The sequence below is a fragment of the Elephas maximus genome, chromosome 1 (genome assembly GCF_024166365.1).
Source record: "Elephas maximus indicus isolate mEleMax1 chromosome 1, mEleMax1 primary haplotype, whole genome shotgun sequence".
Taxonomy (NCBI): Eukaryota; Metazoa; Chordata; class Mammalia; order Proboscidea; family Elephantidae; genus Elephas; species Elephas maximus.
The window spans coordinates 201,813,038-201,828,073 of record NC_064819.1 but is presented as its reverse complement, the minus strand read 5'-3'; the positions used below and the strand labels follow the sequence as shown (position 1 = coordinate 201,828,073).

At 38.5% G+C, this 15,036-nt stretch overlaps 2 protein-coding genes across 2 annotated transcripts; both read left to right on the top strand.

The window, feature by feature from the left end:
• Positions 1-200: 200 nt before the first annotated feature.
• Positions 201-1,235, top strand: LOC126070235 (trace amine-associated receptor 3). Its single transcript, XM_049874245.1, has one exon. The coding sequence runs from the start codon at positions 201-203 to the stop codon at positions 1,233-1,235; it is 1,035 nt and encodes a 344-aa protein (XP_049730202.1).
• Positions 1,236-13,753: 12,518 nt separating this feature from the next.
• On the top strand, positions 13,754-14,797 carry LOC126070229 (trace amine-associated receptor 4-like). The gene has a single exon (XM_049874231.1). It carries the CDS (start codon positions 13,754-13,756, stop codon positions 14,795-14,797), a length of 1,044 nt encoding a protein of 347 aa, XP_049730188.1.
• The last annotated feature ends 239 nt before the right edge of the window (positions 14,798-15,036 follow it).

Genomic DNA, 15,036 nt, shown 5'->3' with positions numbered 1-15,036 from the left:
AATCTGATAAAATAACCCAGAAAGCACACACAGTTGATGTAATTTTAAGTATTAAAATGAATTATAATTGAAGTGATCGAATAACAGGTGACTCTGAACTTTATCGTTCCATTAGGAGCTGAAATATACTAGAACCATTTTTAGAAGAGAAGAAACACTGACTCATCACTGTAGAAAGGAATTTGAAGTGATAAAGTGCCATGGATCTGACTTATATTCCTGAAGACCTAACCAACTGTCCAAAGTTTGGAAATAAATCTTGTCCTCCCACCAACCGCCCTTTTAATGTCCGGGTGGTAATGTATTCAGTTATGACTGCAGCCATGGTTATCACTATCTTTGGAAACTTGGTTATAATGATTTCCATATCTCATTTCAAACAGCTTCACTCTCCTACAAATTTTCTGATCCTCTCCATGGCAACCACAGACTTTCTGCTGGGTTCTGTCATTATGCCATACAGCATGGTGCGATCAGTAGAGAGCTGCTGGTATTTTGGGGATGGCTTTTGTAAATTCCATGCAAGCTTTGACATGATGCTAAGCCTCACCTCCATTTTTCATCTCTGTTCCATTGCTATTGATCGATTTTATGCTGTATGTTACCCTTTACACTACACGACCACGATGACCATCTCCATGATAAAGCGTCTATTGGCATTTTGCTGGTCGGCACCTGCTTTCTTTTCCTTCGGTTTAGTTCTATCTGAAGCTAATGTTTCTGGTATGCAGAGTTATGAAATTCTTGTTGCTTGTTTCAAATTCTGTGCACTTACTTTCAACAAATTTTGGGGGACAGTATTGTTCACTACCTGCTTCTTTACTCCTGGCTCTATCATGGTTGGTATTTATGGCAAAATCTTTATCGTTTCCAAACGACATGCCCGGCTCATCAGCAACATGCCTGAAAACACAAAGGGGGAAGAGAAAAAAAACCTATCCAAGAAAAAGGACAGGAAAGCAGCTAAGACCCTAGGTATAGTAATGGGAGTGTTTCTAGCTTGCTGGTTGCCTTGTTTTCTTGCAGTCTTGATTGACCCGTATTTAGACTACTCCACTCCCATAATAGTACTTGATCTTCTAGTGTGGCTTGGATACTTCAACTCCACTTGCAACCCCCTCATTCACGGCTTTTTTTACCCATGGTTTCGGAAAGCTCTTAAGCACATAGTATCAGGAAAAATATTTAGTTCTCATTCAAAAACTACAAATCTGTTTCCTGAAGCACACTACTAAAAGATCATTATAAATGTGAATCAAATATTGAAAATGAGACATATTATTTTGACCTGTCTCACATAACATCCTCATATCAATGCAAATATTATACCATCAAATTCCAATAATTTAGTTGAGTGTTCTATAATCTGAACATAAGCTAAATTCAATAATTTTTAACCAATCAAAAAATTAATTGTTAATTGATAATTATTAATAATAAATCAATTATTAATTGTGAACTCTGTAGCCAACCCTTACTCACCTCTGAGTGGTGGGAAAAATGTACAAAAGAAATCTCAAACACAGTTCAGAATAGTTGAACTGTGTTTACATCCATGACACGATTAAAAACCAATATAAGAATAGAGAAAATAACGTGCTATCAGTTTTGGCTCTCATTTGATTTCACTCTAGAAATTCAGAAGAGGGAAAATCAGTATTACCTGGGGAGCCGTGGAACAAATTTGACTTAAGGTTGGACTCTATTATCAACTAGCAGTTCACCCTATCATTTGGCCTGGAAGGATTATTGTTGTTGGGTGCTGTCCAGTCAATTTCAACTTACAGCGACCCCATTTGACAAAGTAGGACTGCCCCATAGGGTTTCCTAGGCTGTAATCTTGACAGAACCAAATTGCCACATCTTTCTCTGGTGAAGCCACTGGGTAAGTTTGAACTGCAAAACCTTTCGGTTAGCAGTCAAGCATTTAACCATTGTGTCACCAGTGTTCCTTTGGAAGAATCATTAACCATCATTATATAAATCCTTCTGTTTTTTCTGACACCTGGAAGCTCGCTACAAAGAGGATGCCACAGGAGAAGCAGTGAGATTGTAAATCATCATAAGCAATTTGAGCTTTTACTCTTGTGACTTTTCACTGTGTGGTTTACGTTTGAAATGACTTACTGTTTCCTCTGTCTCTAGCTTCCTAGCCTGCATGGTATGTCTTCACCATTGGCCAGGAATCACAAGGCCTCTCCTTGTAGCTGCTTCAACCACTTTTTCTGGAAGCCCTGCCCTGGGGCCCTGGCAAATAAATTTCCTCCACACCACAATGCCTATGATTTAAGTCAGATTGTTAAGATTTGGTGAAAATTCTTCCAGTGATTTTTCTGTGAAGCATTAAGATACAGAGTGTTTCTTGTATTTCACAGGTTGGGAAATACATGAGTTCATGTAAAAATGATTTCTAAGTGCCCTTGTGCCTAAAAATATGATATGGGAGGGAGAAAACGAGGAGCAGAAGCAGGTTAAATCCTCCCCCTTTTTCTGGGTCAAGGTCAACCTTAAGTCAAACTTTGAAAGAAGAAATTTCGCCCTTGGTTCTTTCCCATCGCTCTTCTGAGCTTTTCTCTCCCAATACCCAGACCCCCTGTGACCTAGAATCAACTGAAAAAATTACCCGAGTTCAGCTTTCTTCTGAAGGGCAGTATGATTCAGTAAGGGTTACTTCCACTTTAACTCTGCTTGTTAGGAGAAAAATCAATGTACACTTGATAGTTGTGAAGTATTCTCATGTTTACCAAAGAATGTTTACTAACCCAAACTAACTATTGGTCTTGAGGTGAGCAATTTAGGCAGTCTAAACCAAAAAAACCCCAGTTACCATTGAGTCTATTCCGACTTATGGTGACCTTGGGTGTGTCAAAGCAGAACTGTGCTCCACAGGGCTCTCAATGGCTGATTTTTCAGAAGTAGCTAGCTAGCTTTTCTCCAAAAGAGCCTCTGGGTAGACCTGAACCCCCAACCTTTCGGTTAGAAGCCAATCCCATTTGCACCATCCAGAAACTTGAAGAGATATTAGGTATGAGTAGCACTGCCAGGATCTTTCTTCCTGACAATCCCATAGAATGAAGGCCCAGTCTGGTCTGTAAGGAAGAGACTGCATCCCCTAGTCATGTCTCTCCCTTCACAGATGAGGACATCACTTATCCAACTTTGTTAGTGATAGACAGTTCATGCCCAGAGATCCTTTTAATATATTTGGCTTCCTCTCTGTTCCTGCTTTTTAAATTCTCATTTGTTTCTCTACTTTTCAACTATTTCTTTACTGTAAAAACTCCACTTTGTGTGTGGGGGGGGTGGGGGTCCATGTTCTTCTCATGCTAGCAGCATTAGGGATTGTCAAAGAACAATTGTGAGGATGGTGTAGGACCAGGCAGTGTTTTGTTCTGTTGTACATAGGGTCACTATGAGTCAGAAGCGACTCAACGGCACCTAACAACAACAACAAAAGGGGGAAGGGAGCAGTATAGCAACAACTAGCTTTAGTACATAGGACATTGGCACATGGTTGTTAGACTGAGGACTGTCTGTAGATACACACTGATCTAGCATAAATGGAGTGATCTATTTGGATAGGCTTAGCTAGCTAGTTGCATGCAATACATAACTATAAGGTTATTTGAAACCTGTGCAGAACCATGAAGATACATACTGAGTCCTCAGTAAAGGATTCAAATATTTATTTAGAAATTCATCTGTAGCATACACCTTCCCCTCCCACTGATGCTATCTCAGCCTGAGTCCGGGCCCTCTTCATTTCTTGAACAGGATTTTGCATCAATTTATTGCCCATCTTGGCTCCAGTTTCAGATCTTTCCAATCTACTCTGCACAGCTATCTGAACCTGGTGCTTTACTCTTAAATATCTTCGAGGGTCTCTGTGCTGAATCTCTTCTGTTTACCCCACCTTCTCCATCCTGCTCTTCACAGGAAGCTGACCCGGCTCTGGGGTTTCAGTGGCATTTTATCAGTGGGAAACACCCATGGGAGATCAGAGGGTGGAATGATGATTAAATCAGGCTACTTATCTCTGAGTAAAGTGACGATCCCTTTGGCTAAAAAAGTAAAAATAGGTACTAATATATGTGGCAACCTCTTTGCCAAATTGCCCAGGGCTGGCTGTGTTCCTCCAGGAGAGGCCGTCTGGAGTTCCTACCCATGCAGCTCTACTGTGAAAATTCCTAAAGCTGCTCCCTTCTCCCGCCACTTCCGGCCTAGGCTTCTCTATTGCTGCCCCGGGTACTACACTGTTTCTTCCTTGTTTCCTTAACCGCTGCCCACGCCTTTGTAAATAGTACCTTTATTAAACTTTCCTCAATCACTCAGGTTGATTGTGCCATCTGTTTTCTGCTGGACACCTGACTAATGTAGCTTTTCGTTGCTCCGAGACAACGTTTCTGAAGTTCTCCCCAAACGCATCAAGTCCTAGACAAGCCGGACGTGGCCTTTATGTTTCCACATTAAATCACTCCGCTAGCCTCTGCACTCCCCAAAGGTGTCACTGGGTCCCCCCACAAGTCTTTCTCCCCTGGTTGCTCTGTTGTGAGGGGCCATTCATCTTCCTGCTCCACTTGGCAACTTCTATTTTTTTTTTTATTTTTTGAAGATCGGTCTTAAAATCTCAACGTGAGATTTCTAGTGTCCCTGAGAGTGGCTTTTGCATAACAGAAAAGATTATTCGAGGTAATTCTGGCTATTAAAATTAATCCTAGATTCATAACATAATATTTAAAAACCAGCTGTTCCTCAAAATTTTGTTTAGCGTATTACTTTTACTTTTCTATCTAGACGTTTAATAGCTTCAAACAATACATTTTAAAGGAGCAGTTGCAGCCTAGTTAATTGAATTCTGTAAATATTTGCATTCTCAGACTAAACTATTTCCATTTTTAGTAGGATAATTGTCATACTAATACATAAAACCTTTCCCAATACTTAAACAACTCTTATAAACATAATGAATTATTTACAATATAGGAATCTTAGGGTTCTTAAACATTATAATACTATTTATAAACTTAGTGAAATCTTTGTTCTTGTGCCTTTCACCTTACAAATCACGTCTAAATCAATTACTTAATAACACACTATAAATGGAAATCACAAAACTATTCTGGTAAATACTTTAATATACCAAATTCTCTTGCACACTAAATACTAAAAATCACAAGTATACACAGATTATTCCTAAACTGAACACAAGCTGTACTAATACTATAGGTTTGATTTACTTCATCATTTCCGTACCTAATTCAGAGCCTTTACAATCATAAACATAAGGATTCTTTAGGCCTTCTCTATAGCTAGAATAAAGTGATAATTATTTTGATTAAAATAAATAAAAGTGTTTATTAATATGTGACAAATGTATTTTAAATTATTTTTTAAAAAGATAATAAATGCACATTAAAACAATTCAAAAGAAACAAAAAGTGTATACACTAAAAAGTAAGTCCCCCTCCAATCCTAGTCCTCTATAGTTTTCAGCATCTTCCACAGAGAAAATTAGTTTCTTATATAACTTTCCAGAGATGCACAGGCATATCATAAACAAGTAGAAAAAACACAAACCAAACCAATTGCTGTGGACCCGATTCTGAATCCCGATGACCACATGTCTTACAGAGTAGAATTTTTCCATACTGTGTTCTTGACTGTAATCTTTTTTTTTTAATAATTTTTATTGTGCTTTAAGTGGAAGTTTACAAATCAAGTCAGTCTCTCACACAAAAATTGACCATAATCTTTACAGAAGCAGATCACTAGGCCTTTCTTCCATAGAGCAGCTGGGTGGGATCGAACCACCAACCATTAGGTTAGTAGTCACGGGCAATCTATTTGCACCACCCAGGGCCCAGTATAAACAAGTAGGCATGTACATATTGCTCCTGACACTTAAAAAGAAAAACAAAAGGTGATATACTAAACATGCTGTACTGAGACTTGGTTGTTGCACTTAGTAATGTTAGTAAATATAAAACCCAATCCAAACCAACTGTAGACAAGTCTATTCCAATCTATATCAACCCTACAGGGCAGAGTAGAGCTGCCCCATAGGACTTCCAAGGCGGTAATCTTTACAGAAGCAGATTGCCACATCTTTCTCCCAGGGAGCAGCTGGTGGATTTGAATCACCAACCTCTCGGTTAGGAGCCGAGCCCTTTAACCAGTGTCCACCAGGGCTCCTTACCCATAAATGTAGAGCTGCTTATTTTTAACAAGAATGTCCCATTATTTGGAAGTATCATAATTTATATAAATAGATCCCTGTTGTTGTTAGGTGCCATCAAGCGGGTTCCGATTCATAGCGACCTTATGCACAACAGAAAGAAACATTGCCTGGTCCCCCGCCATCCTCACAATCTTGTTATGTTTGAGCCTATTGTTGCAGTCACTGTGCCAATCCATCTAGTCAAGGATCTTCCTCTTTTTTGTTGACCCTCTACCTTACCAAGCATGTCTTTGTCCAGGGGCTGGTCCCTCCTAATAATATGTCCAAAGTACAGGAGATGAAGTCTCACCATCCTTGCTTCTAAAAAGCATTCTGGTTGTACTTCTTCCAAGACTGACTTGTTCATTCTTCTGGCAGTCCATGGTATATTCAATATTCTTTGTCAGCACTGTAATTCATAACTAGATCCTTACTGATGAGTATTTCTTATTTTTTTGGCCATAACAAATGATGTTGCAGTAAACATCATGTAAATACAAATTTATTCCTGTAGTATCAGTAAATACCTTGGTTGTTTTGATTTTTGAAACATGTGGAGAGGTGAACATATATTTTGCAAGGCTTTTGACTAAGTATAATTAATCTGACCTGAACTATTTGAATTTAGAATTTATTTCAGAGCTATTGTTATTTAATGCATGAGAAAAATTCTATTAAAAATTAAAGTTTTCAGCTTAGGAGTACCTGTTTGGTGTGTGCATTTTCTTATTTTCATTTGTTCTTTACTTTGTTTACTTTTTCATTTATCTTTGCTTAATGTTATTTCTTTTATTTTACTTTATTCTTTGTTAAATCTTACTTTATTCTTCTTGAGGAATGAGCATTTGAGAGTGATTTACTGGTAAGGTGATGCCAAAGAAAGAAAACATCTTTTTAATGTCCGAAGTGTATAATGGGGGGCTGTGGGGGGGAATGCAGAACAGAATTTCAAATTCTTATGGAATCCAGAGTACTGGAGACATGGAGACAGGATGAACCCCTGAAACTATTGCCTTGAGATAATCTTTAAAGCTTAAATGAAAAGTGTCCTCTGAAGTCTTCTTAAACAACAGTTTAGCTAGTTTAACTAGTAAAGAAGATCTGCCTTGAGCATTGTGCTCTTTTAAGATTTATCTATACGGGATCAAACTGACAACAGCAACATGAAAGATTAGATAGGAACCTTGGGGGCAGTAAGTGTATGTTAATCGGGGAGGAACAACTCAGAAAAGGAGAGTGAGAGTGGTTGCACAACTCAAAGAACATAAACAATGTCACTGAATTGTACACATAGAAACTGTTAAACTGGTGGGTGTTTTGCTGTGTTTATTCTCAACAACAAAAACAAAAAATAAAATACAGAAAAAAGTTCATAAAGTTTTTAACTTTTGCAAATTAACTTTTGTTGTTCCTACTTTTAGAAATATTAAAGTCCTGGGACTCCAAAAGTCTTGGAGTCATTTCACACTCCGTTGGAGCCCAGCAGGACTGTCGGAGCAGCCCACACTGGGGGTAGCTTGGACAGCTCGGTATCTCTCAGTCAACTCTGTGGCAGCCCAGAGCCTGTGCTTTATGTTTAGCTAGGTTGGGAGCTAACTGAGGAGTTATTTTCAAGCTAAAAATTTCATTTAGCCAAACACCATTGAAATATTTGAGTTCTTGGGTGGTGCAAATAGATAATGTATTTAGCTGCTAACCCAAAGACTAGAGGTTGGAGTCCACCCAGAGGTGCCTCAGAAGAAAGATCTCTTTCCAGAAATCAGCCATTGAAAAAGGAGCTCTGTTGGCACTTGGCTGCTAACCAAAAGGTAGGGTGTTCAAACCCACCAGCCACTTCATGGGAGAAAAGACTTGGTGCTCTACTTCCATAAAGATTACGGCCAAGAAAACCCTATGTGGCAGTTCTACTCTGTCACACGGGGTCATTATAAGCCAGGATTGACTTGATGACACACAACAGCAGCCACTGAAAACGCTACAGAGCACAGTTCTACTCTGATACATGGTCACCATGGGTTGGGGTCAACTCTATGGCAACTGCTTGGTCGGTTGCCTGGGCCGAGTTGTCTAGACAAACTCCTGAAGTCACTGAGAGATCTCCTCCAGCAAGGAAAGTACATAAATGAGTCAATTTGTGAACAACAACCATCTGGCTCTTTTGGCAAAGTAATTCATATACTTCTCCACCACCCCAGTCAAAAGAAAGCAGAAAGAAAAAGAAATAAAAAAACTCACTTCCATAAGAGGACCCCTTCCAGGCTTCTGAGGAACCAGCAGCAGTCAGGCAGCAGCCTGTGTCAGCTCTGGGGAGCCCCTGCTCCATTTTAAGGTGTTCATAGCCCTACCACTCCCTTTGTTCCCACGCACAACCGGTAGATGCTTTCTGCAGTTACTATTATCCCTGTTACCCTATTGTTCCCTTTTTTACTTTTTTAGTCCTCTAATACCTCTTAACATAATTTCCTAAGTTTACTTCTATTAAAATAAGAATTTCCTTTTCAATTTCCTGACTTGACCCTGACTGATATTACGGAGTAGTACTGCCCATGGGATTTTCATGGCTGTGATCTTCAGGAGGCAGATCACCAGGCCTTTCTTCTGTGGTCCTGCTAGGAGCATTCAAACCACCAACCTTTAGGCTAGTAGTTGAGCGCAAAGCACCTGTGCTACCCGAGGTACCTTATAAAAATGTACTATAAAGTTATTCTCTATGTGGGAAGAAGTTTAGGAACAGAAGTTTTGTGAACACATCTGAGCAAAAAAAATAAAACCTAACGTCATGCAACCGCCACCTCTCATCAAGACTTTGAATTTTATGAAGGAAGTCCCCAGCAGGTGTAAAAAAGTTTGTTTTTGCCAGTTAATGTATAGGTGAATAATTTGATTCGATTTTGATAAATGCTTACTCATTGTGTATTTTAATAGATTTATTTTATGGCCATGATGGACCATAAAATAGTCAATGTAAACTATTTGAAGCTTAGTGTATGAAACTATGCCACATTAATGACAATACTTTCTATAACCATTCAAATTCTCACATGGTGATGGGAATTTTTACTTTTCCTGCAGATGCTATGAAACTTTGTTTAGGCTAGAACCTCTATGTGGCAAACTGTGGAATTAAAAGAACTGCACTGTGAATGGACACCACTGGTTTGTTCATGGCAGCAAAAGGAAAAGATATAACTGAGTCAAATTTTTACTACGGAGTAAGGAACACACTGTTTGAAGAGGTTATCTAGCATTTGGTAATATGTGAACTGAGCATTTTGTGGGTTTGAATTAAATTTTCCTCTTCCTTCCTTCCCTCCTTCCTCCCCTCCCCTCATTCCTTCCTTCCTTCCTTCCTTCTTTCCCTCCCTCCCTTCCCCCCCCCACTTCTTCCTTTATTTTTATTCTTTTCCATCTTTGACTTTGAGTGAGACTAGTCTATGTTATCCCTTCTGAGGTCACTGCAATAAGAGCACAAAACTGATTCCCTCCCCTGGAGCCAATTCTCTGAAGGCTCACAGTAATCTTTTTGCTGGCAACACACTGAAGATTGTTAAAGGGCAAACTTGTCAAAAGCAAGACACAGGGTAAAGCATCTCAAGAGGCATATTCTGTGTATAAATGCTGCTGAGAGCATAGCCTGCCAGGGACCTACCTGCTAGAGCTTGGGCAGGGCAGGGGGTGATGGAGCACGATGCTCACTTGAATGGTAAGAACTTTTAGTACAACAGATAACTCCCTTTTAAATTATTTTAACTCAAAACTACCTAATCAGCAAAAGAAATTCTGGTAAACCCAAAAGGAGTATATTAAAAAAAAAGAGATCTGACTGATTTATCTCTTGTTTTTTTTTTTTTTTTTTTGCGTGTTGAAAGGAACCACACATAATATAGTCATTGGTATAAATAAAACTAGATCATTTTTTAAAATCACTGAAATTCTAAAGAGGTGATGATATGAAGACCTACAGCAAATCTTTCTTATGTTTAACTCAAGAGTCATATCTCTTATCTAAGAAATTATAACGGGGGCAAGACATATCAAAGCAAGGTGAAATAATAAGTTTAGTAGAAATTGTCCCAGAGGTAGAGTGTTTGGGCTGTGCAACCAGGAAAGAGAAGAGGAATCATGCATAGTAAAGAAGGTGTGATGTGTCCTTTTTAAATTTTTCCCCATTTAATTTGTTATAAATTATTGAGCCTTAGTGAATATTTTCCTTTCCTGTTTGAGGCAAATAAAGATACAACCCTTAACATAAGTTTAGACATGTAACACATGAGGAAAAAATATCATGTAACTCCTTTTCATCTTTTCCTTGAAATCTGGAGAACTTTTATGTTTTCAAAATCATTTCAGAGTTCTTATGTCTGTTCCCTGGTTCTGTATTCTTTTCCTGTCTTTCTCCATTTTATATACTTTAAAAAATACTATGCAATTTTCACACCTATCCAGAAATGTTAGCCAAGGTCTCTTTTTTACTTCCTGGCAGAAATAAATGACAAAATTCTCTGCTTTCATTAGGTGATTGTTTTTAATTCTATCATTAATTTGGTCCTTTGTTGCTGGTGCCTGGGGAAATTTTATTAGTAAAAAAGAGTAAAAAACCGGGATGAAAATGTCCCGTGATAACATTTCTAGCTTTGCCAAAATACCTTTACCCTAGTAAATCACTACCTACATGCTTGAATTTATTTTATTTTTTAAATTACAGTGTATACCTTTTTTGGAGGTGGTAGAAAGTTATCTCTATTCTGTTAAATATTTGAATAAACAAAACCCTGACTCCACTTAATTTTATGACAATTTGTTTTTGTTTAAACCAAAGCAGTAGACCAGTAGTCATATTTGTAATTCATTTACTTACTTTTGAGTCAAGAGGTGAAGTTAGGAATTGAAAATTATTATTATCTTTGACATTAGCTTTATAATTCACTCATGTAATACTTTTTGAAATAAATGGTGTGTTTTTTGCTCTATCTTCTTGTCTTAATCTAGCACTTAAATGTTTAAACAGTTCCCTAGAATACGGAACCATGCATGAACCGGAACGTGAGAGAATAGTGTTAGTTTCTAGCAGCTGTTTCATACCATGTTTTAAAAAAGAAATGAAATTCACTTTACAAACCTAAGAAGTTAAATTATATCAATCCTTTCAGGGATGAGGTTTTCAAATGTGAAAGTAAAACTTCAAAGACTACAAAATGAAATGTTCAAGACTGTGCTCACGTGGAAGGGAAATGATATGTCCATGGATAGGCAGTGACAAATGCTTAAATAATGTGGTCATTGTTTGCTATCTGTAAAGATAATTAAAGAAAAAATTCACAAAATCAACACCAATAAAAGGCAAAAACAAAAAAACAAAACAAACCCATTGCCCTTGAGTCAATTCTGACTCATATCGACCCTATAGGACAGAGTAGAACTGCCCCATAGGGTTTCCAAGGAGCACCTTGTGGATTCGAACTGCCAACCTTTTGGTTAACAGCTGTAGCGCTTAACTGCTATGCCACCAGGTTTTCCAATAAAAGGCAAGCTAAAGTAAATTTATTAAAGAAGGTAACTAAGTGTATAGTATTTCATTATAGTCAGCATCTTAGAGCTGAGGAACCAAGTGATAAGTAAAGAAATAATTTGTGTTCTGTGTTCCAAAACTGATAGCCTGCAGTTTATAAAGGAGCTGAGTAAGTGTTTGTCTTTCTTACATTTTACTTCTCTACGTTTGGTTTCTCAAGTTCATCTCAGTTGCATAATACCTGATTGGTACAATTAAAAAGTATCTAAAGAAAAATGCTAACTGGAGAAATTAAATTACTATATCCAGAAAAACCAAACCTATTGCCATCAAGTCAATTCTAACTCATAGTGACCCCATTGGACAGAGTAGAACTGCCCCATAGAGTTTCCAAGGAGCACCTGGTAGATTTGAACTGTGGACCCTTTGGTTAGCAGCTGTAGCACTTAACCACTATACCACCACAGTTTCCACTATATCCAGAGCAGATAAAATGTGCCATAATGTTAAGATGCCAAATCATACACGGGCATTGGGGATAATTATTGAGCTAGAGCAGCAAATAGTGGAAATATTGTTTTCAAAGATGCTTGCATTCTCAGTAATGTCTTTTCCAAGTCAGTCTGATGAGGTTGTGGTTGTGGACTCATTTTCCCTAAGGACCCGCAGAACAGAGAGTTTTAGTGTATTCTCAGGCCAAAGCCCACTTCTCCAACCTGGCCTTGGATCTCACAAATGCTTGCCATTGGTCATCATAGTTACACATTGAGCCCCAGCACTGGAAAAACAAATTAAACCGGCGTCATGCTGAGGGTGAGTCAGTCTTGTTATTTTTACATTACAAAGGCAACATCATAAATTCTGTCAAATGACAAATTAAACAATGAACACTTCTACTTGTCCAATTTGTTATGAATATAGAACTTGCAATCTGTGGACAAGAGGATCTAAACTTAAATTTAAATTCATGAGTTCAGCTGCTAAGTGACAGAAGATAATCCACAAGATTGATAGAATCTGTCATGCGAGGTATTTTTTCCTTCTTTTTGAGATTATTCATGTATACAGTCGTTACCTTTAGCATATTTTTAAGTTATCATAATATTGCTTTAAATCTTTTTTATATTGTTCCCATTAGGGAGAGAAATGATTCCTTATTGATTTGCATGTAATGAATAACTGTAGCAAAAGCATTTGCAAATATCCACAAGAGATTTTTTTTTTTAAAAAAAGAAGTACAATCTTAAGATAGTAATTATTGTTTAAGCTAAAAGTTAAATAATGATACCAGTTGTAGTTGTTGTTTTTAGGTGCCTTTGAGTCAGTTCGGACTCATAGCAACCCTGTGTAGAACAGAATGAAACACTGCCTGGTCCTGTGCCATCGCACAGTTGTTACTATACTTGAGCCCATTGTTGCAGCCACTGTGTCAATCCATCTCATTGAGGGTCTTTTTCTTTTATTATGACTCTCTACTTTGCCAAGCATGATGTCCTGCCAGAGGCCCTAGTAATTCTTTAGGTGCTTTTATCTAGAAAGTTGGTTAATATAAGTGGTACAGATAAAATTCTCAATCTTCCTATGGATTTGGAATGGGAACCTCCAGAGTAAGGGCTACACATTAGTGCAACCAGAGCATGCACTATCTGGGTCACTCTGATGGTTTTAACTGAATTCATTAACTCAATTCTCCTTTAGCTCCTAGCTACTCAAGGCGTGGTCTTTGAACTAACCACATTAGCATCTCTTGGGATCTTATGAGAAATGTAGACTTTCAGCACCCACCCAAAATCAGAATCTGTGTTTTAAAAAGATCCCCAGATAATTCTTGTATACATTAAGGTTTGGGAAGTCCTGCTCCTGCCCAGTAGTGAGTTTGAACCTTGGAATTGGAAATATAGACTAGCTAAGGCTTTGTGAAAAGTTGCCCTATCAATAATCTTTATTGTTTTTCACCTTTCTTTCTCAGAAATGAGAGGAGCACAGTATTTTTGAAAAAGACTCATCATACCCCTGGAATAAAGACAATGAATTCACATGATCTTTGGAACCCCCCAGAAGTACAATTTTGCTTTGCTTTTGTTAACAGTTCATGCCCTAAAAATGTGAGGTCTCTGTTGAGTGCCTTTGCCATGTATGTGGTCATGATTGGGGCTATAGTGATGACCATGCTAGGCAACATGGTCATCATCATTTCCATTGCACACTTCAAGCAACTCCACTCCCCCACCAACTTCCTGATCCTGTCCATGGCCATCACGGATTTTTTGCTGAGCTGTGTGGTCATGCCCTTCAGTATGATCAGGTCCATTGAGTCCTGCTGGTACTTTGGAGACCTCTTTTGCAAAATCCACAGCTGCTGTGACATCATGTTCTGCACCACCTCCATTTTTCACCTCTGCTTCATCTCAGTTGACCGCTACTATGCAGTTTGTGACCCATTGCATTATGTCACCAAAATTACCATCCCTGTCATAGAAGTCTTTCTACTTATCAGTTGGTCCTTCCCTACCTTTTTTGCCTTTGGCCTGGTATTCTCAGAATTAAACAAAATTGGTGCAGAAGATTTTATTGCAGCCATTGACTGCATAGGTTCATGTGTGTTGATATTTAACAAGCTCTGGGGCACACTGGTCTCCTTTATAGCATTCTTTCTCCCTGGCACAGTGATGGTGGGCATATATATACACATTTTCGTAGTAGCCAGGAAGCATGCTAAGCAAATTGACATGGGGCCAAAGATGAAACAGGTTGGGTCAGAAAGCGAAATAAAGAACTCATCCAAAAAAGAAAGCAAGGCCACCAAGACTTTAAGCATAGTCGTAGGAGTATTTGTGTTGTGCTGGTTACCTTTCTTTGTCTTAACAATCACGGATCCTTTCATTAATTTTACAACACCTGAAGATTTGTACAATGTCTTCCTCTGGCTGGGTTATCTCAATTCCACCTTCAATCCCATTATATATGGCATGTTTTATCCCTGGTTTCGGAAGGCACTGAGAATGATTGTCACGGGGATGATCTTCCACCCTGACTTTTCTACCCTAAGTCTGTTTCCTACACATGGTTAGGTAACGCTCCCCGTACCCTAGGCTTCTTTTTAGATAGACAATCCTGGATGCTCTTTCTCTCTAGAGGCAGAGGCAGGGACTAACTCAGGGAGACCATTCTTCCAGTAATTGTAACAGACACCTAATAGGACCAATAGGTCAAAACTTCTATGTCAAAGTCACCAAAGTAGCCAATTTCTGGGGTTCTGGGGAAGATACCACCAATAAAACAAAACTCTCTGCTAAGGCTTGCTGATTCC